This window comes from Stegostoma tigrinum, chromosome 20 (genome assembly GCF_030684315.1).
Source record: "Stegostoma tigrinum isolate sSteTig4 chromosome 20, sSteTig4.hap1, whole genome shotgun sequence".
Lineage (NCBI taxonomy): Eukaryota > Metazoa > Chordata > Chondrichthyes > Orectolobiformes > Stegostomatidae > Stegostoma > Stegostoma tigrinum.
Window position 1 is genome coordinate 32,940,572 of NC_081373.1, and position 25,202 is coordinate 32,965,773.

A 25,202-nucleotide genomic window follows, 5' to 3' on the forward strand; every position below is an offset into this window, starting at 1 on the left:
TATGGGCTGTTACCAGCAATACAATTCTAAATGGCAAGAAAATTCAGAAATCTGAAGTGCAAAGGGACTTGGGATTCCTGGTCCAGTATTCTCTTAACTTTAACTTGTGGGTTGAGTTGTTAGTTAAGAAGATAAATACAACATTGGCATTTATTTTGAGAGGACTGGAATATAAAAGCGAGGATTACTTCTGTGGCTTTATAAAGCTCTGATCATATCACATTTAAAATATTGCGAGCAATCTTGGGCCCCATATCTCAGGAAGGATGTACTGGCTCTGGAGCGGTTCCGGAGTAGGTTCACAAGAATGATCCCTGGAATGAAAGGCTAAACATATGTGAAGCATTTGAGGACTCTGGATCTGTACTCGATGGAGTTTAGAAGGATGGGGATCGGGAGAGGTGGGAGGGATCTAATTGAAGAGAATACTGAAAGGTGCAGATAAAGTGAAGTTTGCGAAGATGTTTTCATTAGCAGGAGAGACTAGGACCCAAGGGTACAGCCTTAGAGTGAAGGAAAGACCCTTTAAAACGGCGATGAAGAGAAACTTCTTCAACCAGAGAGTGGTGAATCTACAGAACTTATTGCCACAGAAGGCTGTGGTGCCATGTCATTAAGTATATTTAAGACTTAGGTTCTTGATTGTTAAGGAGATCAAAGGTTACGGGGAGCAGGTGGGAGAATGGAGTTTTGAAACTTACGAGCCATGATTGAATGGTGAAGCAGACTTAATGGGCTGAATAGCGTATTTCCTGCTCCTATGTCTTACGGTTTTATGGAATAGTAATTCAGCCTAATCTGTAACTTGATGACCTATTGTATCTCTTACTATTCAATTAACCTAAGTCAAATGACTGACTTGAATTTAATAAGTAGTGTAAGACCAGGATCAGCACAAAGCATATCTGAAAATGAGGTGTCCAGCTATAACACTACGTGCATGTTGAACAATGGAAGCAGCATGCTACAGACAGCTAAGCTATTCACACAAATAGATTAGATCGTTGATGTACACTTCTAATTGTAAACTTTAGTAGATAATTAAACCAGGGGAGGAGGCTCTGAGCACATCTCCAATCATATCAATGGTGAAGCATGACACTAGTGTAAAAGACAGGTGAAGGTATTTGCAATGATCTTCAGTCAGAGGTGTCAACTTAATGATCCATCTCAATCGTCTCCTGAAGCGTCTGTCATCACAGACAGAGTCTTCAGTTGATTTGATAAATTCCTGCGATATTAAGAAATGGTTGAGTGCACTGGATACAGCAAACATTATGGACCCTCAAAACATTCCTGCTGTAATGCTAGCGAAGTAACCAAACTATCAAAAAGCTGAAAGAACTGAAAAAGCTGAAACACTGACACGTATCTATCTGACAAAAAATATAGAAAATTTCCCAGGTATTCCTGTTTGTAAAAAGCAGAACAAATCCAATTCAGCCGATTACTACTCTTTGGCCTACTCTTGACCTTAGCAAATAATGGAAATAATCTTCTGAGAATCACTACCTCAACACGGGCTTGCTGACCAATCCTAAGTTTGGGTCTGTCGCAATCATTCACATAGGATTTAATGCAGCCTTTGAATAAACATTAGGAGAACTCACTTCATCCAGAGGATTGGCTTTACAGGTCGGCGCAACATCGAGGGCCGAAGGGCCTATACTGCACTGTAAAGTTCTATGTTCTATGTCAGATGAGAGTGACTGTGGCTGACAACAAGGCAGTATTTCACCAAATGTGACATCAAGGATCCCTTGTAAAATTGAAGTCAGTGGAGAAAAGGCTGTATTGGCTGAAGTTCCGCTAGCACAGAAGATGATGATTGTGAATGTCTGAGGCTAGTCATCTCAAAGGCCTTCACAATGGTGGAGGAATTCTTCAGGCAATGTTGTGAACACGAACATCTCTAGCTTAATGATCTTCCAGGCTATAAATTTGTTTGCTGGTGCCTGCTTTAGTGTTAAGTTCCTTTTGCAACTCCCTAGTACTGAGGCAAGTAATTTCCATGTGCTGCAAGACCGGGACAACATCCTGGCTTGTGTTGGTAAATAATGACAATGCACAAGTGCCAGGCAATGATCAATCTAATAAGGGAGAGGCTAATCACATCGCGAAGACATTCAATGGCATTGCTATCACCAAATCCCCAACCATCATCCTTCCTTGCGCTTCTATTGATCAGAAACCTAGAAACCAACTACATAAACCCAATAACAACAAGAATAGATCAGAGGCTAGTTATTCTGAAATAAATCAGCCTTTCCATCAAAGCACAGGACTGGTGTATGTTGGAATGTTCTCAACTTGACTGATGCAGCATGGTTGCAATGTGTACCATTTGCAAAATGTACTACAACAACTTAAATTTGGTTCATTCACAGGATATCCAAGTCCCAATAATCTCTATCACCTCTAGCAACAAGGACACTATTATGCATGGGATCATCCCACATCCAAGTCGTACACCATTCTAACTTGGAAATATATTGCTGTTCTTTGGAGGATCATAATCCTAGAATTCCATGCCTAACAGTACTGAATGTGTACCTACACCACAGGCGCTGTAGCAATTCAAAATCTGTCAATACCACACTCTTGAATGGTCAGCAGTTATTGACTTCGCCAATGTCCACGTCCCACAAATAAAGAAAAAAGCTTCGCTCAAAGAACAGTATTTCACAATGACTGAAATTCAGATATTTGTAAATGGAACAACTTGTAATGTCGATAATGATATAAAGCAGGCTAAATAATATTTAATCTACATTAAGTAGTCATAGAGTCATTGTCATATAGTGCAGAAACAAACTCTTCAGTCCAACTCATCCGTACAAACCAGGTTTCCCGAACTGAACTAATTCCATTTGCCTGCCCATATCCCTCCAAACCTTTCCTATTCATGTACCTATCCAAATGTCTTGTAAATGTTGTAATTATACCACTTCTGCTGGCAGTTAGTTCTATATCTGTACAACCCTCTGTATGAAAGGGTTATCCCTCATTTCCCCTTTAAATCGTTCCCCCTCACCTTAAGCCTATGCCTTCTAGTTTTGGACTCCCCTACCCCAGGGAAAAGACCTTGGCAATTCATCTTATCTATGCCTCTGATGATTTCATAAACCTCGATAAGATCACCCCTGAGCCTCCTATGCTCCAGGGGGAAAAAAAAATACTCCCAGCCGATCCTTCCTCTCCTAATAAACTGAAACTTTCCAGTCCCAGAATCATCTTTGTCAATTTTTTTCTGCACACTATCCAGTTTAATAACATTGTTTCTGTAGCAGTGTGACCAGAATTGCACGCGGTACTCAAAAAGTGTCCTCACCAATGTCTTGTACAGCCACAACATGACATCCCAACTCCTATACTCAATACCGTGACCAGTGAAGAGAACATAGGAATTAGGAATAGGTAAGCAATTCAGTCCTTCAAGCCTACTCCACCGTTTAACGTGTTCAGGACTGATCTTATCCAGGTCTCAACTCCACTTTTTGCCTGCACCCCATAGCCCTTTATACCACTTCTCACCAGCAGGCAAATTTGTCAAATGCCTTCTTCACTTTACGTTTCAGTGACGCCACTGTCAAGCAACTATGTGCCTGCACCGCTAGGCCCGTCTGTTCGACAACACTCCCCAAAGCCCTACCATTAACTGTGTAAGTCCTGTCCTGGTTTGTCTTCCCAGAACTCCATCTGCCACTCCTCAGCCTGTTGGCCCAGCTGATCAGATCTCGTTGTACTCTTAGATAACTTCGTCACTGCCCAGAACCACCAAATTTGGTGTCATCTGCAAACATAATAACCATGCCTCCTACATGCTCATTCAAATTGTTTATATAAAAGGCAAACAACACTGGACCCATCACCACTAGTCACCGGCCTCATGTCTGATCAACAACCTTCTACCACCACCCTCTATATCCTGCTGTCAAGTCGGTTTTGTATTCAATTGGCTAACTGCCTGGATCCTAACTCTTCACTAGAAACTCGGACATCAATGCACCTTTTATTGAATTCCTTTCAAGGCCTACACTCAAAACCCGTCCCTCCAAATACTTTCCAACTTCTTCTTGTCGTCCTCCAATTGCACCCTTTAATTGTTTAACAGTGAATGTACGAGAAAATAAATCTAGAATCTTATGGTGCTTAGGGCTTTGTTAAAAGAGTACCACAGTGTCTTTACCTACTAAACTATGGAAGATTCAGGTTTTATATGTGTTTTGTATCAAATGTAGCAAGTCTTATCATATTCACCACTGGAAAAGAAAATACTATTGATAACGGAAAATTCTCTCCAATTACTACACCTAACAGACATCTGATATTGAAAATGTTCTTCTGCTTTTCTCTTCTTGCGTCTAGTGCCATGAGTGCTAATGCGTAGAAAGTTCTTTACAGAGAGGGTGGTGGGTGCCTGGAACGCATTGCCAGCAGAGGTGGTAGATGCAGACACCTTAGCATCTTTTAACAGGTACATGGATAGGCAGGGAGCAAATGGACACAGACTGTTAGAAAATAGATGACAGGTTTAGACAAAGGATCTTGATCGGCGCAGGCTTGGAGGGCCGAAGGGCCTTTTCCTGTGCTGTAATTTTCTTTGTTCTTTGAGTCAGATCCAGCATGAGATTATATCTGTTTACAAAGCTAGACTTTCCTGGAATAGGTTGAAGATGTGTCATTTCACGTGAAGCATAACTGACCAGGAGACTTTCCTGCTTATCCACATGACAAACACACCAAGGCGATCAATCCTGGACTAGGAGTTCAATGTGGAGTTTCTGGTTCAGAAACAAGTACGCTACCCAATATATCATAAGGCCTGCTAACTGAAAACATTAGACCACAAATAAATCAGTAGGGTTGCATGTGAATATTAATGTAATTGTGTTTGAACTTCTGGGAAAGCATAGCTTTCACTGAAAACAATATTCCTGCAATAATTTCATTTATAAATGAAAGTAGTGGAAAGTCGAGAATTTCAATCTCTGTATTATACCTGTTGTCAACTGATCCGGAAGACAAGCTTTGAGACTCAAATTTAGTTGTTTTAATGGTTAAGTTGTTTTTTTGCAATTTCTTGTATTTTATTATAAAAGTGCTGAACTGTAAAGCACCAAATAGTCACTGATTATAGCTGTCAGCCATGCTGATACAACACATCATAGGCATTCACGATAGCAGATGGAAAGGGTTAATACCCTATGGGTTTGTGCCATAACAAAATTCATCTTTAATCTATTAGAAGTTGTCAGACAAGGAAAACAGATATTCTTTCAAGCTTAATGAGACATCATCTGTGAGCCAAGATAAATGAAGAGTACAATGGTTCAATGCAGAACAAAAATGCCATCATAAGACAGCTGTCAACATACATACAAAAAAAAATTAGGTCAGCAGACATGAAATCTATTAAATCAACATCCATAGTGTTCTGTCCAGTCAAATCTGCTGAACTTTGTCTTTAGATTAATTTGCGTTACATCTTGAAATCTATTTTCCCACTAAATGAAAGGAAAGGCTCAGTCGGATAACTGTCAAAACATATTACATATTGTGTATTAATATGATAACTACACATCTTTAATCCAGATGCTTCCCCATGTGAAGTACTGACAGATAACTGTTTTTCACAGAATCTTAATTTTTGTTTCCTGAAGAGAAAACAGTAAATGATTTCTATGCTAAATTCAAATGAGCAAAGTTGAATTTCATGCTCCCATAGGATAATCAGGATAAGGAAGTGAAAATCAGACAGATTACCACCTTCTGGAAATGAAGATCAGTTGAGAGTAATTTGAGTAGAGATGCTATGTTTTCACAGTCAAGCATTGACTGATATTCCAGTGGTAATTTTAGCTCAAGACAGGTAGCAACTCTGAGGCCAATGGAATAAATATTGAACACACCTTACTGGTCTGAAACCATTTTAACTCCCTTGACTCATTTTAAGTGACTAGATTTAATTTCCAACTAAACAAAGCATCAGTTAATGAGTCAGGCCAGCAGACCCAAGTCCAGTAAATATGTTAGGAGATCTCATCCTGAGACCGAAGGGAATGGTCTGTGGAATGTTAGAGGAAGAGAGGGTCCTATTGCAGGGACTGGAAGCATGGGAGAGAGATGGCCAAAAATTCCTTTTGGAGCCTAGAAAAGCCGTCCTACTCTTAGTGACTCCCATTTCTACAGCGACTGATCCTTGATCCAGGCATTTCCTGAAGAGGTACACATCAGGAAATAACCATGTTGTAGCTAGCTAAGAATATAGTTTGGGTCAAAATGATCCTTTGCATCAAGGCCCTACAGAGCTTTAAAACTGGTGATGGACAGACATGCAGTGTAGCTCCAGTTAAACATGACATTCATGATTTTTTAAAAAATGACACACTCTCCCCACCCCCAGTTCATCTTTTGTTCTCATGGAATGTGGGGTTTCTAAATCAAGGCAATAACATTTATAGAATGGCCCTCCATACATGGGATCAGCATAGCAAACCTTTTCTGAAGTACCTCCAAACCCAGTATGTCTTTGCTTAATTAAGGGGACCAAAACTGTTTGCAGTATTCCAGCTGCAGTCTGACTAGTGCCTTGTAAATTTTTAGCAAAACCTCCCTACTTTTATATGTCATTCCGTTTGAAAGAAATACCAATCCATTTGCCTGGTGTATTATGCACCGAATTTAGATGCTAGCATTTTATGACTAATGGATGAAGACAAAATTCTTCTGTTCTATAGCCTTCTGCAATCTTTCTTCATTTAAATAATATTCAGCTCCACTACTCTTGCAGCCGAAGAGTAGAACCTCACATTCCCCTACATTCTGTTCCATCTGCCCATTTTGCCTGCTTACTTAACATGTCTATAATTTCTGCATCATGACTGATCATCTGCCTCAACTCCACCTTCCTGCACCATACCTTTGTCCCTTAATTCTAAAAATTATTGATCTATGCAGTCAAGAGTTCCAAAAGTTTGTTACCGTCTGTAGAAATTTCCCTCCATTTTAGTAATAATGGTCAACACTATTCTAACATTACGATCACTTGTTCTAAACCTCAACCAAGGAAGTGTCTTCCCAGCATCTACCTTGTTAAGACCCTTAAAAATTTTCTATGTTCCACTGAGATTAGCTTCCATTCTTCTGTATTCTGGGTAATTTAGGTCTGATCTTTAGTTCATAGGTCAGCGCAACATCGAGGGCCAAAGGGCCTGTTCTGCGCTGTATTGTTCTATGTTCTATGAGGCAATCTGCTCATTGCAGAAATTAGTCTAGTGGATATTTATTGCAGTTACTCCAAGGCTGGGATTCCCAATTGTGAATTGCATATCCCTGAAGATACAGGAGAAATGTCCACAAAGTGAGTGGGAAAACCTATCTAGTAGCCAAGTTCAAGTATGATTTAAATAATTAACCATTCCTTCCTAAGTTCTTTGAATTCATATTTCTTTGTTTATATATAAATAACTCTAAAGTTAGGTTAGATCTGTTGCAAGGAGAAAAGTCTCTGCTATCAGTCCTCAGTGACCTCTCAGCAACCATCTGGGGAATTTCCTAGTACAGGTTGGATTATTTCAGAGAGGTCTCTTCTCCCAAACACTTTGTGACAACTATGACCTGGAAAAATGCTTTATCCAGAAAGAGACCATCACATGCACTTGCCTGTTTTTGGTACCTAGAGGACAGGGACTAATCCCTCATACGCCATTTATTTTCTAATTGCTTGCTGTGACTACATATTAATTTTCTGTGGATCATCCTCATGAACACCAGATTTTCCTAGTCTTTCACTACTAAATATTCATAGATGAGAATGGAAACTTTAAGGAAGATGCAAAAAATGTATTTCTGCTTTTGCTTCCAAAGTGGATAACTTTTTTTTCCCCACATTAAATTCCATTTAGCATGTTCTCGTTCACTCAATTAATCCATTTGTTTGCCTTTGTAGTCTCTTTGTGTCTTCCTCAAAACTTCTATTCCTATTTATCTTCAGCAATCTTTGCAAGCAGTTCTCTAATTCAAGTCATTGATATAGATTATAAACAGTTACGGCCCAAGCATGTATCTTTGTAAACAGTCTGTCAACCTGACAGACTGGTTTGTTTTCTCACCATTAACTAGTCATCAACCCATTCAACAATTTAGCTTACATACCTAGAGAATTCCTGTATGAAGTGATAGCCAGGCCATACAATGAATAGTATATGTGATCCACCTGTTCAAGGATGCTTGCAAGCTTGACATGAAGATCCTAAAAATCAGTTTTCACAATTGGGAGACAATTGATGTCAGGAAAATGGCACAGCAACCGACAAAGATACTTGATAATCACTTCACAAGTATAACTTGTGGCAGAGCTTGCTTTGCAAAGATTATTTTCTTCAACTGTCAGCAGACATACAACACATAAAGTTTCCATTTCCCCAAAAAATTTTGTTTTCTGCATGTCTGCATCTTATGCTGATGGAAGGATGGCGACGTGCCATCTATTCTTAAAAATAGGTTATAGCTCCTTCTGCACTAATGATGATAGGCCAACTGACGTATATTTCTCCCACTTTTCTCTTCTACTCTTGCAATAGCAATGTTACATTTGCTACCTTCCAATGCATAGAGAGAAAACCGAACAGATTCGATATATTCTCTAGTTCTTTAAGTACCACTTTTAAATATCAATAGACAATAGGTGCAGGAGTAGGCCATTCGGCCCTTCGAGCCAGCACCACCATTCGTTATGATCATGGCTGATCATCCACAATCAGTATCCTGTTCCTGCCTTATTCCCATAAACCTTGATTCCACTATCTTTAAGAGCTCTATCCATCTCTTTCTTGAAAATATCCGGAGAGATGGCCTCCACTGCCTTATGGGGCAGAGCGTTCCATATATCCATCACTCTCTGCATGAAGAAGTTTCCCCTCAACTCTGTTCTAAATGACCTACCCCTTATTTTTAAACTGTGTCCTCTGGCTGTGGACTCCCACATCAGCGGAAACATGCTTCCTGACTCCAGAGTGTCCAATCCTTCAATTATCTTGTACGTCTCAATCAGATCCCCTCTCATCCTCCTAAACTCAAGTGTCTACAAGCCCAGTCGCTCCAATCTTTCAGCATATTGCCACGGAGTGCAGTGGAGGCCGGGACGTTGGATGCCTTCATGGCAGAGATCGACAAATTCTTGATCTCAGAAGGAATCAAGGGCTACAGGGAGAGTGCAGGGAAGTGGAGTTGAAATGCCCATCAGCCATGATTTAAATGGCAGAGTGGACTCGATGGGCTGAATGGCCTTACTTCCACTCCTATGTCTTATGGTCTTAAGTTACAGTAGAAATGAGATGATTTCTCCAGGGCTTGTACCTAAAGCTCATGCATTTCGCACATGTGAAGATGAGAAGAAGAGACAAAGACCTGTTTCAGTTATTTCCCACTTTTGCTTTTTTTTTTGAGATTTCCGTGCTAATTTGACGGTTGAACTGGAGATGCACGCAGGAGGAACAATCCACTGATATGATAAAGAGATGTGATAAGATATTTCCAACTCAAACTCAGTACCAAATTTTCAGGTGCAGTGCAAAGCTAGAAGATAAACCCAAGCAGTAGGTATCCCCTGACAGAAACAAGGAACGGTTCTGAGCCTAGTTGTGCACAACATGCTGCTCCTGTACAATCCCTGAGCAGATGGCAACCAGGAACATGGATCCAACACTTTGCAGAATATGTACTATTCTAGTTATATTTGCATCTTGCAATTCAACATTTTAACAAAGTTGAGTAAAAGTGATACAAGTTTGGATTTCTGTTGAGTAAATGACAGATTTGTGTTGGAATTCAAAATTGTACATTGAACACTACTTTCTTGCCTCTAATTGGCAGCAGAAGTGGTAATAATAAAGAACAGGGCAAGAAACTGAGGAAAGAAGTGGCAGATGGAATTCAACCTAGAAAAATGTGAAGTGATTCATTTTGGAAGGTTGAATTTGAATGCAGAATACAAGGTTAATGGTAGGATTCTCGGCAGTGTGGAGGAACAGAGGGATCTTGGGGTCCATGTACACAGATCCCTCAAAGTTGTTACCCAAGTTGATAGGGTTGTAAAGAAGGCGTATGGTGTGTTGGCTTTCATTGACAGGGGAATGGATTTAAGAGCCATGAGGTTATGCTGCAGCTCTATTAAATTCTGGTTAGACCCTATTTGGAATATTGTGTTCAGCTCTGGTCACGTCATTTTCGCAAAGACGTGGAAGCTTTTGAGAGGTTGCAGAGGAGATTTACCAGGATGCTGCGTGGACTGGAAGGCAGGTCTTATGAGGAAAGGTTGAGAGAGCTAGGGCATTTTTCATTGGAGCGAAGAAGGATGAGACGTGACTTGATAGAAGTGTACAAGATGATGAGAGGCATAGTAGAGTGGATAGTCAGAGACATTTTCCCAGGGCAGAAATGATTATTACACAGGGCATAATTTTAAGATGATTGGAGGAAGGTTTAGGGGAGATGTCAGAGGTAGGTTTTTTTACACAGAGAGTAGTGGGCATGCGGAATGTGCTGCCAGCAGTGGCAGTGGAGCCAGATACTTTAGAGACTTCTAAGCGATTCTCGGATAGGCACATGGAGGATAGTAAAATGTAGGGTATGCAGGATAGTTTGATACTAGTAGGATGATCAGTCGGCATAACATCATGGGCCAAAGGGCCTATACTGTGCTGTACTGTTCTATGTTCTAAGCTCTGTCTATTTCTTACAAGGATAAAGATAACAAAGCAATTTACAATACAAGCTTATTTTCTCTGGTGAGCTTGCAACATTCCATGTGCTTTGCCTTGCATGCATTACATTAATGTGAGCAAAATTGTGTTCTGCACTTGGACAAATGAGAAACTAACCAGGAATGTGAAAGAACTTTGAGTGAAATCAAGTCACTGGAAACTGTGGTTTTATTGTTAAGGCTTTGAGTTCCTTGGAGATTGCTTCACTGAACAACTTTTATGTTGACAACACAATTTTTTTGTAATTGTTTAATTAATTGTGAAACTATAAATCACCTCTAAATTAGAACTGAGATGAAAGCTGAATCAACATTTGCACATCACTTAGAAGTGCTTTTAATTATTTTAGTCATTGAATGTTTTATACTTTCATGACTATGGTATTCTGGAAAAGTAAATACCTAATGCAAGAGTATTTAGATACTTAAAGATCATGCAAATATATCAAGGATGAAAATGGTCATTTATTTTAGAAAAAGAGGTAAATATTAACTGGTGGTTAGTTAAAATTCAGAATGAAATGTGAAACATCTCTTCAAAATCTATTTGCAGACTTATTATGTATAATCATTTAATTCAAGTAAAGGGTTACCTTCCAAAAATCTATTCCTGGCTTTTTTTGTTACTGTCTTATTTAGTGCTTATCATAATGATGGATATTAGAACTGAGCAGTGGGACATATCTGATGCTTGATAATGTGTATATGAAGTCAGAAATGATTACAAAATGAAACCCATTCTACTCTATTCCTGCAGCCTACACCTTAAGAAACCGCCTGCTAGTGCATCAGTGTGATATTTTAATTTGTTTCTCACCCACTATTTCTAGTGGGAACTGCATGGAAACTCCATAAATGAATTTTACTCTCAGACTTTATAATTTTTTCATATCAGTCTGCTGTAAATTTGAATTCAAATTTCAAAGGGGTATGTCTAGCCCAATGCTCAACACCCCACTGTTCCCCCAAATTCCAACTACATTTATCTGTTAGCCCAAAATTATCTTAACAGTATAGTAAGTTATAAAATTCAAAATAAGACATCTTCCTAAATTATTGCCAAAGCCTTGGGGAAAGGCAATCTGCTGAAAACACTCAGCAAGTCAGTCAGTATCTGTTAGAGAGGAGAGAAGCTAACATTTCATATATGGCTGCTTTAGCACGTTTTCAGAACTGCAAAATGTACAACATATGAAAGCACAGGAAATAAAGGTTTGTTACACTCATTTTGTGTTCTTGTTTTTCTTTTCCCACTCCTTTTAAATTGTTCTTATTTTTAATTGTTCACTGAGCAGATGCTGTCTGATCTGATGAATGTGAACAACAATTTGTCATATTGGATCTTTGTTATATGAATTTGTACTGCCACATTTTATTTCTTGAAAGAATTTAGCTTGTGTTGAAGTTAATAAGATGTTAGATATGATGACGTGATTTTTTTTTCCAGATATGGTGACATGAGAAGACAAATTGGATTTGAGATCAGGGACATGTGGTATAACCTTGGTAAGTTGTGTCTATGAATAAACCATGTATTATTAATGTATTTTTATGCGAGGAAATTAATAAATCTTCCATTTAGGGCCATCCTCTTTTCCAGGATAACACTTTATTCATCATTGTTCAAAATTTCTACTGATTTGGTGTGCCCAAAAAGAAATTGCGTTCACATAGTATTTCCCATGTCCTTTTGAAGAGTAATCAGTCATTTTGGAAGCAAACAAGCAAGCTGCTAATTAGTGTGAGGTAATGTCTGGAAGACAACAATAATATACATGGTCTCTTAAATGGTATTTAGTTGAAGGATAAATGTTGGCCTGGAAACTATTGGACTACGTATATTCTTTGAAAAAGTCCAAATCTGCAACTGTTATGTATGGTAGCATTACCATTAGGCCTTGACTATTCTGCCAGTAATTGAGAGTAATAATTCAAAAGCATGAGTTCAGTTGTCATCATGGTAGTTGAGGGCATTTAAATTTGTTTAATTAAAAGCAAATCTGAAATAAAATGATACAATTAGTCATGTGACCATGAACCAATTAGATTGATGTAGAAAGTCCAACTGGCAAGCTATTGTTGTTTTGGTAAGTAAACATGCCTTTATTTCATTTGGCCCAGATGAGATTCCACACCAACAGTAATATGGTTGACTCTTAACCATTTTTGAAATACCCTTGCAAACTAATTATTTTAAAACTTTGACAATAAGTTGTAGTATTCCAAGAAAGTGACTTGTAACCCTTTCTCAGGGGCAATTAGGCATGGACAATAATTGCTAACCTTATTGTAATGGCCACATCGCACAACAGAGTTAATACTTGAGTCCAATATGACAGCAGAAGAGTAGTTCTCTCCCCGCATATGTTACCAGGTCTGCTGAGTTTCTCCAGCATGTTCTGTTTTTATTAAGGGACCAGTATAAGTTAATAAACTATAGATTTCATCCTGCGACCTCAGTAACTGAACAACATTGCATTTTTTCAGTGACCTAATTAAACATATTTGATAGTGAGCTCTTGTGTAATCCATGTCTAGCAATTTGACAGGTGGTTCTAGGAAATTGATCGTATTTTCAACCACTGATCTCTCTTTTTCTTTCCATAGTGCTATTATTTTACTGTCACTGCGCATGGCAGTTGTACTTGAACAAGATCTGCCTAGTACCTATGTCTATCCAATTATATCTGGAGGTTGAAAAAAAGAATATGTAAAGGAATGTAAATCATTTGCCTTTTTATGAGCATAGGAAGTGGTACAAATCATTCATTTCCCCAAACCTATTCTGCTATTTAGTCAGATCTTGGCAAATCTATACCCAGACAACAGTTCAAGAACTTCATCATCAAGGACACTTTTCGAGGACAGTTAGAGTGGGCAATACATCCCTGAATTAATCGAAATAAACCATAATATTTACCCACTTTGATCTATGTTCATTGATATCCTTACGTAAGAACACATAGCCTTTTATTGTAGAGAATCCAAATGTCTACTATCTTTTGTGTGAAAAATAGTTTCCTGATTGTACTTAAATAACCAAGTTCAGTAGAAGACTTCAAACAGAGATATGTCTGTAGGTCAGTTTGGAATCATTTTAAAGCAGGTTGCAATGAAAAAAAGACAGTAGCTTTACTTAAGCATCTGCACCATTCACTGCATTAGTTCTTCACTCAGTATCCTTATATATCTTGAAATGAATCTGTTGCAACATGTTGCTGGAGTTGTATCTCAGCAGCAGCAGCACCAGGTAACTAACTTGACCCCAAAATACATGAAGCATTTTGAACTAGAATGTCATCATCTTATAATTGAGTGAATGCACTATTAAAATCCAGTGCGCCCCTCAGCATTACTAACACAAAATACGCAGACTCTGCTTGTGCTAAGTAATAAGTGTGTTGTTAGTTCTACTTTGTATCAAATTGGGAGGTCTAAATCCAGAGTTCATGCACAAACTGACTTCAGAGACAAGTGGAGAAAAATCTCTCTTTACTGCCACAGTAATTCTGAAGAATGGTCACTGGACTTGAAATATTAACTCTGCATGCTCTCCACAGTTGCTGCCATTCCTGCTGCGTTTCTCTAGCAATTCCTGTTTTTGTTTTTGATTTCCAGCATCTGCAGTTTTCTGTATTACTTTGGTCAGGATTCAGGCTGTGTTTGCAGTGTGATTGTAGAAATAAGCAGTTTTATCAGGTTGTTTGATTATATGACTGAATACTGAGAGATGCTAGATGAAAACGATTGTTTTATTTTTCATACCACAAACAAAAGATACACCTATATCTGGTTTCCTTTTTCAGAGGAAATGATCTTAATAATAGAATGTTTTTGGCCATGCTACAAAAATGGCAAGGATTATTAAGAGATATTTGTCAATTTCTGGGTTATTTCAAAGATAAATTATGATATATATTGCAGAAATGTAAACGATATCTTTGATAGTTATTCATTTTCTATGTATTCTTGAATGGCATGTTTTGTGAGATGTTATTCTTTTAAAAGAAAGGATATTTAGCGTAGACATACATGTTTTTTGGCGATCGTGAATGCTAAAGTCTTGAATGATTGTGAATTGCCAACAATAAATTGTCATCCAATGCAAGTAAGGTTTGAAAATTTGAATTACAAAAGCTTCTTAATAGTACTCTCTTAAAGGGCTCCTCAACATTTGAAACAAATCTTATGCAACTGAATTTGGCAGGCCGTGCTCATTAGTTATTTTTCAAAAGCAGTTGATTGAAGCAAATGCCAGCAGGCTTTCTTCTGATCTTTTATGCCACATTCCCATCAACCTTGAAAGTAGTGACAAATGTGGAAAAGAAACACTTGCTTTGTATCTAATTTTAAGCAATACATTATGACTAGGACTATACTTTAGGATCTATGCTGTGCTTTATAGCCTGAAATTATACTTTCAAAACAAAGGAGAATATTATTTGCAGTAAACTTGTAAAAATTCCAGTTATCAAATTAATTTAAATTCCTAGTATCTTGACAGAAATTAAAACAAAGAACTAGGAAAGGCTATTTGGGCCATTACCTTATACTTATAAATTTGTCATGCTTTCTGCTCATATGCATCTCTACACAGCCCTCTGAATCTCATGAAGATGGTAAAGAATGACAACTGAAATCTTCAAGGAGACAGATATTCCCCAGTTCTCAAAGGCAATATAGTAAAACTCCAGGATGCCAATCCAACCCTAAATTCCATCATTTACCAGTGATTATTTCACATTACACAGAAGACACACATAGCAAGACAAAATTCATGATGTTCTGTTGTAGATAACTTCACATCTTTGTTACTACAGCCTTTGATTCATCTTAATCATTTATTTATCCTTTTTATAAAATTAATAATTAATAATGATTTTATTTAGGCCTTTTCCATCCATCTCCCACCCTGGTCTGAGACTTGTTATTTTGCCATCACACAATGTTGAAGGTATTTGTGTATGTTAGATTTTAAAATCTGTTACAACTTTAAGATCGATACAGTTTAGAACTTTGATTGGCAAAGCTTCACAGGGTCATACTGGAATCGAGTGCGGTCAAGAAATTGGACCTGTAATCTCTCTCATCAAACAAAGAGCACTATTTAATCCCTGACCATGGTTTCAGGGACTCATGTGGCCTTTTGATATCGTTATTATTCAGCTATGATCTCAATGAAGGCTTATCCACTGAGGGTCTCGCTCATTTTATACAGCTGTGTTTATTTGGGTATAGCCAGCTGAGGTAGGTCTCTTAAGCTTTAAGCCAGTGTTTAGGTATTAAGAAACATCTGAAACTTCTATGAGGCTACATTCTTCCAAGGCAAGTGAATCTATTGAGTGATTAATCACTATATTTGCATCTTCATGATGGAATAGTAGTGTCAGTGGATGGTGTTGACAACCTTCCTTCTAGTGCACAACTTAATAGGTAGCATCTGTGGAAGAAAATATTACATTTTATATAGAGCCTTTCATATCCTCAGGACATCCCAAAGTAGTTTACAACCAATAAAACCAAGAAATTACTTTCTGAAGTGCCTTTCTTGCACAGTCCAACAAGATCAAGAATGATTTTCTTCCACTCTGGTTTGATGAGTTGTGAAGTGGTTGATAAATCTGATGGCAATCTGATGGTTTATCAGTTGATGCTTGAAGAGTAGGCATGAGAGAGTTTGGAGTTCTGCGAACTTCTCAGACTCCTTTACCCCTTCTGCGTGCTCCCAGTGAAATCTCTTGATCTGTTCAGTGCCTTCTTCAACAACTCTTCTTTGTTTTGGTGGTTCACAAGCTATAGGCTCCTATACATCAGTGTAACTGTTTGATTCCTCAGGCCTACTTTGAGAACACTCCTAAAGCACTTCCATCACACTCCGAAAAGTGAGCTCTGGGTGGATCATCGCTTCGGGAGTTTAGATTTTGACATACAGATGACACCCTGAGTATTCGGTGAAAAACCTGTTTTCTCACATGGTTCTGTGGAAGGAATCAGTAATGACCTCGAAATCAGTTTCCGAGTGAGCAGCACAAAAAGATCATCCACGCAGTCTAACCCCAGTTTATGGTTATCAGGTTGACGTGACTTTGGTTTTGGGTTGAACAGTGTCCTGTCTGTTCTGTAGACTTTCTTTACGTGTGTGGCTAATTTGCTGGAGAAAAGGTACTTTGGAGTAGGGAAATTAAGAAATTTGGTGGAATGACACAAATGTACTGGATCCCAGTATTCGTTGAGAAACGATCAAAAGTTGGATAAGGTCTCCAACCCAAAGATAGCACATTAATAGTGCAACACTCCCAACAAACACCATTAAAGCTGCAGCTTAGATTTTTGTACTGACCTGTCCCATCTTGAACCATAGCCTTTTGACTGAGAAGACCCTTCAAAACATACGACAGTGATATTAACAACAAAAATAAGGACACAATGACATGCTGAATCGTTATTTGTAGTAGAGGAAGAGATCAGCATGCTAGACTTGCCAGGGAAACTATTGTTGAATAAGGGACAGGGACTGAACAAAATTAACATGAGCAAGTTAACGGTAATGGAAAAATGCGTGACCGTAAAGAATGACAAGTTGGCAGGAGAAGATGGTTTTCCATCCCAGAATTTTAAAAGTAAATGAAAATATTACAGATGGTTCAACTGTGATTTTCAAAAACTTGTTGATTCACTATCCATTCATGTAGTTTAGAAAGTAATGCTTGTCATTCCATTATTTAAAAATAAGGCAAAGGGAAAGCACAGTATTATAAATCAGTTAACCCAGCATCTGTTGATGAGAAAACTCCTAGAGTCTGAAATTAAGAATGGGGTGACTGAGCATCTTGAACATTTCAGTTGATCAGAGACAGTCGGGGTGGATTTGCAACGAAAGATAGAAAATTCTGAAAATACTCAGCAAGTCAAGGCATCATCTGCAGAAAGAGAAACTAAGATAGAATTTTGGCCGAATGTGATTTTTCATATTTCCAGCTCTGCCAACTTTCATTGAATTTGAGCTTCTACAGTAGATTTCACATTTTTCATTGTTGTTTTTTTTTGAAGAGTGACATATTTAGTAGACAAGGGAGTGTTGCAAATTTTAAATGCAATATTTGGAATCAGTTAATTACTTCAAGCTGAATTTCATCAAAAATTAGCTGAGCATCATTTTCAGATATTTTCATTGAGAGTTTCTCCCTCTGAACTTCAACAAGTTATCTCTTACAATGTCCAATGCTGGATCATATCCCTAAGGTACAGCACACGTGCTATTTTGCTCTCACAAGTACTCTCAGTTGCTGGAACCTTCTGGGTTTCATGCCACCCGTATTATATTTAAATTTGAGCCCTACACCAGGTCAAACACTGAATACTAAGAAATGTCTTTCGTGGTATTCGAACGTAGAACAATACAGCGCAGAACAGGCCCTTCGGCCCTCGTTGTGCCGACCTGTGAACTAATCTAAGCCCCTCCCCCTACATCGTGCTGATGTTACCCACAACTCGAGTTACAAATCTTTGCAAGAACCTTAAATCCCAAATGAATGCTCAACACGAATACTTCAGGATAATACTTCACCACCAGCACACACTAACAGCAGTATGAACAGAGAGCATAGAACATAAAACAATACAGCGCAGAACAGGCCCTTCGGCCCTCGATGTTTTGCTACACAATTCTAAAGGAAGTGACTGAGAAATAGAAGTTGTCATCTCGCTTGGCCATGTTGACTCTCAGGGGACAGGGTGGAGGAGAAATAGGCTGCCCTCTTCCTTCTGAGCTACAAAAGAGACCACAACACCAGACCTGCCAGTCCAGTCTGAAGTTGTCACCCAGATCAATGTGGTGTCACGGAGATTGTATCTGCATCTGTCCAGAGAATGCTCAGCATATCTGAGCTTCCTAGCGTGAATGCTTCTGGAGTTGCCCAGCCAAAACTCCAAGGCCAACAGTCTCCACTGTAGGGCAGGCTGCCTCCACCCCAACCTGAGAATGCACCGTGACATAGTGAGAGGCAGAGGAAGAAGAAAACATGCTGGTGGCTCATGGGTGGCAAAAGCAACACATGGTTGTAAGTACATTATATTCTAAAATATGTTATCTTTTCATCATCAGCTCTGTGTACAACTGTGACTTTACCTTGCAGCTACAAGAGTGAAGGAATGGAGGCTAGTTATCCTTAGTGCTATATATTGTTGTAATTCTGTCTGAATGACAGCTATTTATCCATAGTGTCTACACTTGCATGAAACTTTGTCATGATTGAACAGTGAAGATTAGATGTTGTGAAGGGTTCTATCAGTTTTAACCTTAACTTCAATTAATAACTTGGAAAGTGTAAAAAGGTCAAAGTAGCAAGCTGTTTTTGCAGTTGGGTTTTAATAGAAGATGCTGATCTTAGCATCAAAACATTTGCAGTCATGCCAGGATGAATTCACACAACTCAGTTCCATTGAAGGGGGTGCACAAAGAAGCCCTGCCTGTTTAGCTTTAGCCAATGTTGCTGTGCAATGGATGCTGAAGATGCTGTTTCCCATGAAGAATGTTCTCATTTTCCCACCTGATACAAAGCTGTGGCTCTCGTGGATCCTCATCGGCCATCACAGAGCCTCGATGTGTCTTTTGGTTGTCTGGAGCAAAGCATATAAGGATCAAGCGAAGTCCTTTTTGTGTGCTTCAGTGAACTCCTATAGATTTTCTGCAGGGAACCTGATGCAGACAAGATGCCTTTTAGCCTCAGTGAAGAAGACACTGCATTTCAGATATGCTGGACAACATGACATGATGTTACAACTGCCTGCTCTAAACAGAGTATAGTAATGCTGCTGCTGTCTCACTTGCATGGCATTCCACAAAAGATGAGCGACTTGCTTCCCTGTATCTTTGTTGTGTCATGAGGGTACCTGTAGCTGGAAACTCCACATCCACTGGGGCTTGAAGCTGATGGTGAGATTCCAGACCCATGTATTTCTCATCAATTCACATAGACACTCTTACTGTAGCCTGTATGGAGATGACCACAGATTCTGTGCTTGGATCAATTGGGGTCAGTTCTAATGAGTCAATGGGGGAAAAAAAGCAGAAACAAAGCAGATTCTCCGAAATGTGATCATTTAACAGTTGCTTGAATGACATTCAAATGACATCTTCAAAACACTGGAACATGGAGGCCTCTGACACAGAGGGCAATTAGATGCCTCTACATGGACCTTTTATATTGTTGAATAGATTCAGACATATGCTTTTCAAACCACTTGGCACACATACAAAAGGATATTATAAGTGTGGTGACAAGAACGAGAATGCCTCCTTCCCGTCCCAACTCTCATATCACCTAAGAAAGACAACATTTCATGTAGAATAAATGGACAATTAGTTGCGAGCATTAAAGCTAGGATTAAAGCATGTTTGTCCTTCAACATGGTTTACAAAATGCAATGCAATGACTGCCACGAACATTACATCAGAATAGCCATCAGAATACATGGACATCAGTTAGCAACAAAACGGCACGATGAACTCTCCTTAATATCTTAGTCTTCATTGTCTGAATGTACATCAGCTTAAACCATTGTAGCCCAAGCAAAACATAGACGTTCACGGGATTTCCTCGAGGCATGGCTCTCCACCCATACTTCAAACAACAAACATAGAATTGGACCCATAAATTCACACAGACCAAAACTGGAAATGACAGTATTCACCATAACGGACTGGACAGTATAATTTCCAAGCGGAATAGAATAACATTGCTTCATCGGAGGCTCCACTGATGATGTTACCTAATGTGATGACAAAATGTCTGAACAAAAACAAGCCAGCTTGGTGAGCAAGTCAACAACCATCATGGTATGCCAGTTATCGAAATGAACCTCACTCAAGAATATTTCTTGATCTTTACGTGCACATACATAATCAGAACTCATCTGATATGTGCTGTACTTACACTACCAAATGCAAAAACATAATGCACAGATCCTAGTATGACTGGGTGAATTGAAGAGTAAAGAATGCAATGTCATTAACAACAAATAATTGACCCTGCCTTAAGAGGCAAACATTTTTTAGAAATCATTTGTTTTGATTTTACTAAGTGCATAATCTCCAAATGAAACATTTGTGTTAAATGTGGCCCCTCTGTCAAATGTGCCTTATCCAGGTGGGAGTTGATGGCTCCAAAAGAAAATAGAGTAGGTTTTCTTAACATCAGTCTATAGTGGGCAAGCCAGTATTTGTGTGCCCTTCCAGTTAGTGTTGAAGTACAGTAAAATTACTAAAATATTGCTGTTACATTGCAGTTAGATCTGGTAATGTACTAATAGATGGTGTTAAAAGAACAACCTTTTTGAGTCAATGAGACAATAAATAAATGCCACAATAAGATCAGGAAACAGAAACTACAGAATGTTTAAATTTATGCCTACTTATTAGCTAAGTAAAACTATTTTACTGGTTTTATTCCCTTGTTTTGTTAGATGCTAGTTTTATAGTAATGCATAGCACATTTTGTAAGTTTGGTTAATTTTATGCAGTAGCAATATTTTCTTTATATGTTGACAAAAGACACATTCTATGTGTTTATGGGGTATTCTTTCCTTCAAGGCCAGCACAAAATCAAGTTTATCCCAGAAATGGTTGGCCCGATCTTGGAGATGACTCTTATTCCAGAAACTGAACTGCGAAAAGCTACAATTGCAATATTCTTTGATATGATGCAATGTGAATTTCATTCAACAAGAAGTTTCCAGAGGGTAAGTGAATTCATGGTAATAATGAAATCTATTTGACAATGACTTAATTACATTACATACCTGTAATTAAAATTTGCAGTGCGAAGAAATATCTATGTCTGCAAATAAATATAGATGCAGGTCTTCCAATATCCAAATTGTTAGAGATTAGACATAAGGTGGGAGATGTGTGCATCAGGACCTCATTAAGTCCTAGCATGTACATGCATACAAATTGCCTGGGAAGTTTAAACTCCTGATTGATTGATTGATTGATTTTCCATTTTCTAGAACCCTTCACATTGGTGTTTGACATTGACCTCATTGTCAAAGACCAGGGCCAGATATGTAGGATTTACCTGTATTTGCGTACAGGAAATATTACCCTACTTAACCTTGTCTAACTCAGAAATTAGCATAACTGAGCTGACCACCTCACTCAATTCACATACTCATTAGTGCACTGAAAGACCAGAACATTGGAAAACATAACTGAATAAGGCAGCTAGTATCATGAAAAGAGAACATGTCCTGTCAGAACAAGTTTTCCACATTAGACAGGAGGTCACCTGCATATCTGTCAACTTGGTCTACTGTGTCCACTGCTCCCGATGTGGTCCCCTCTACATCGGCAAGACCAAGCAGGGGCTCGGACACCATTTTGTAGAGCATCTGCGCTCTGTTCATGACAAACAACAACACCTTCTGATTGCAAACCATTTAAACTCCCCCTCCCATTCCTTGGGTGGCATGTCCATTATGGGCCACCTCTAGCGTCACAATGACACCACCCGCAAACTGGAGGAGCAGCACCTCGTATTCCATTTCAGAACCCTACAGCCCAATGACCTAAACGTGCATTTTACCAGTTTCAAAATCTCCTCACACTGGCCTCGTCCCATGACCAATCTTCCCTCTCATCCCCACCTCTTTGACCTGATGCAACCTTTCCATCTTCTCTCCCACCTATCCACCCCTCCCACCTCACTGACCAATCCCCACCACTCCCTACGTGCAATCAGCTACCATCATTCCACCTACATTGCCCAGCCCCACCCTTTCTTCTGTCTCTTTATTTCTGAGCTCCCTGACCCGAAACGTAAACTTTTCTGCTCCTCTGCTGCCTGGCCTGCTGTGTTCCTCCAGCTCCACACTGTGTTATCTATGTCCTGTCTTTGTTTTGTTTTAATGTGTTCAATAGTCGTCTCTGTGAGCATACACAATTGACCCATTGAAATCTCAACTAGGATAGGGAATTCTATAAAGAACACAGGTTGCACAAATCTTCACAGTCAGCAGCAATGCACACGACATCAGTCCTAATTGGAAGATGTGGACCTTTTTTTTACTTCTGTTCATTACTTAGAGTTATCCATATCAATACTTCATTCTGACACAATGATGTATGTGTAGCAAAATATGCTCCTTCGTTGTGTTCCAATGACATGCAGTCAAGTGGACTACATCTTCATATTGCATTGTATGCTTATGACGCAGTATTCCTCCTATTCTATATGGATTTGCCTTTAAGCATAAATAGTATAATCAAGATAAAATGCAGGCTAAGCAGTGTGGTGTTTGGTCTTTCATTTTTGTAAATTTATTTCATTCAAAACATGTGGAATTAAAAACTATTGAGGCAATGCTATCAAAATACCTCTGTTAATTGGAGTGCTTTTTAAACACAAGTTAGAAGGTCTCCTGTTCTCTTCCTTGTGGTCAGTAGTGGAATATATTTAATAAAGATAGGGAGGTATTGTCAACAAACTGTTACAGATCTTCGCTATATGTAAAACTCAGATTTCTTGTGTTGTTTACATTGAGTTGTTTAAGGTGCTGATATTTATTTGCACCTGATTATGTCTATATTTATATAGATATGTCTGTATTGTTTATGAAGCAAGAATATTGCTGAATTTGTGCTTTTGTAGTTATTCATTTGTATTAGGTTTGTAGATCATTTCTAATCACTCTATTCAGAGATGATCTTACGTACCACTTGTGCAGATGGGACTTAAAACCAAGTCTCATGGCTCAGAGGCAGGGACACTAGTGCTGCACCATAAGAGTCCCGTGTTAGGTTTCTACACTTGTGTTAAGAGTGTTTGAATTGAGTTAATGCTTATTACGGTGTGTATGTGCTTGTGAATGTGTTGGGTTGTGTGTATGTATTTGTCCAATTGCCTGTTTCTTTTATAATGTGCATGATTGTATTTGCAAGCAAATATTTATATTTTTAATTAAGTTGAATTGCAAATGTGCAATAATTGGAGGAATTCACCTTAATAAGTTTGGTCACTCATGCCAGTGTTTCACCAGATTTGAAGATTGAATAACAGGTATTCCGGTTGCACAATAGGCACAAGTAATGCCACAAAAGTTGCACTGTATCCTGATCATTAGAAAAAGAGAAATTTCAGGTTTTTTGTATATTTCTTTTCCAGATATAGCAAAATATTAATATATTGATCCAAAAGAACATTCACTCTGACAATATAAAATTATAAAAAAGCATCAACCTGAAGGAATTTTAAAAAAGCACTGCCAATTTAAAATTCTACCAGAAGTCAAATATACAATATCAATTACTTTGAAAACAAAGGTTGCACTGGCTTTTCATTATGGAATGAAAATGGTTACAGAATAAAATTTGCCAAATTACTATCTAAAGGTGAAGAAGAATCAATAAATATGAAGAAATGGCATGTTTATGTAAACATATGCAGGATTATAAGTCATATTGTGACCATATGCACAAATCCTTCAGGCTGGTGTGGTAAATGGATAAGGTGATTAGAAAAGCATATGGGTTACCCAGGTTTATAAAGAGGATGGGTGTTGTCATCGCTGACAATGCCAGAATTTATTGTACATCTATAATTATCCCTAAGAAAGTCATATTTTCGTGAACAATTGCTATCCTTTTTAAGTGTTGGTACACCCCACAACAGAGAATATAAATGCCAAGCGATCAAGCCAGAACTTTTACAAATAAGCTCCTGCTGGAATATTGTAGACAGGTCTGGCACCATAGTAAGGAAGATATGAAGAATATAGAGAAGGTTTACTAGGGATGAGACCTTAGTGTAGGGTGCAAAAGTTGGAACTGTTTCCTTCAGAACACATGATCAGAAATTGACACAGTTGCGGTTTCCAGGAGGATGGAAGGGTGACTGGCTCAATAACCATAGTTCACAGATCCAGACGGATTCTCAGGAAATGAAGTGTTATAATCCAGAAATGTGGTGGAAGCCAATTCCATAAAGATGCTTCTAGTGTCATAGAGTATACAGCATAGAAACAGGCCCTTCATCCCAGCCCATCCACGCCAACCAGGTTTCCTAAACTGAACTAGTCCCATTTGCTAGCATTTGACCCATAACTCTCTCTCTAAACCTTTCCTATCCATGTGGCTGTACAAATACCTTTTTGAATGTTGTAATTTGTACTCGCCTCTACCACTTCTTCTCGCAGCTCATTCGATATGGATACCACCGTTTGTGTGAAAACGTGATCCTCAGGTCCCTTCTAAAGCATTCTTTTCTCAGCATAAACCAAAGCCCTCTAGTTTTGGACTCCAGTGCCCTGGGGGAGAAACCTTGGTTGTTCACCTTATCTAACCCCTCATGATTTTATAAACCTCTATAAGGTCAAACCCAGCCTCCTACACTCTAGGGACTAAAGTTCCAGCCTATCCAGCTCTAGTGATTGGAACCAG

General features: G+C 38.7%; 1 protein-coding gene across 2 annotated transcripts in view; it reads left to right on the plus strand.

Moving 5' to 3' along the window:
* dock1 (dedicator of cytokinesis 1) overlaps nucleotides 1-25,202 on the plus strand; it is a 562,483-nt gene that overhangs the window by 407,857 nt on the left and 129,424 nt on the right. For both annotated transcript variants that reach the window (XM_048551079.2, XM_048551080.2), the window contains exons 32-33: nucleotides 12,213-12,271; nucleotides 21,357-21,505. In XM_048551079.2, the coding sequence (XP_048407036.1) occupies nucleotides 12,213-12,271; nucleotides 21,357-21,505 (208 nt within the window). The remainder of the gene's footprint in view (nucleotides 1-12,212; nucleotides 12,272-21,356; nucleotides 21,506-25,202) is intronic.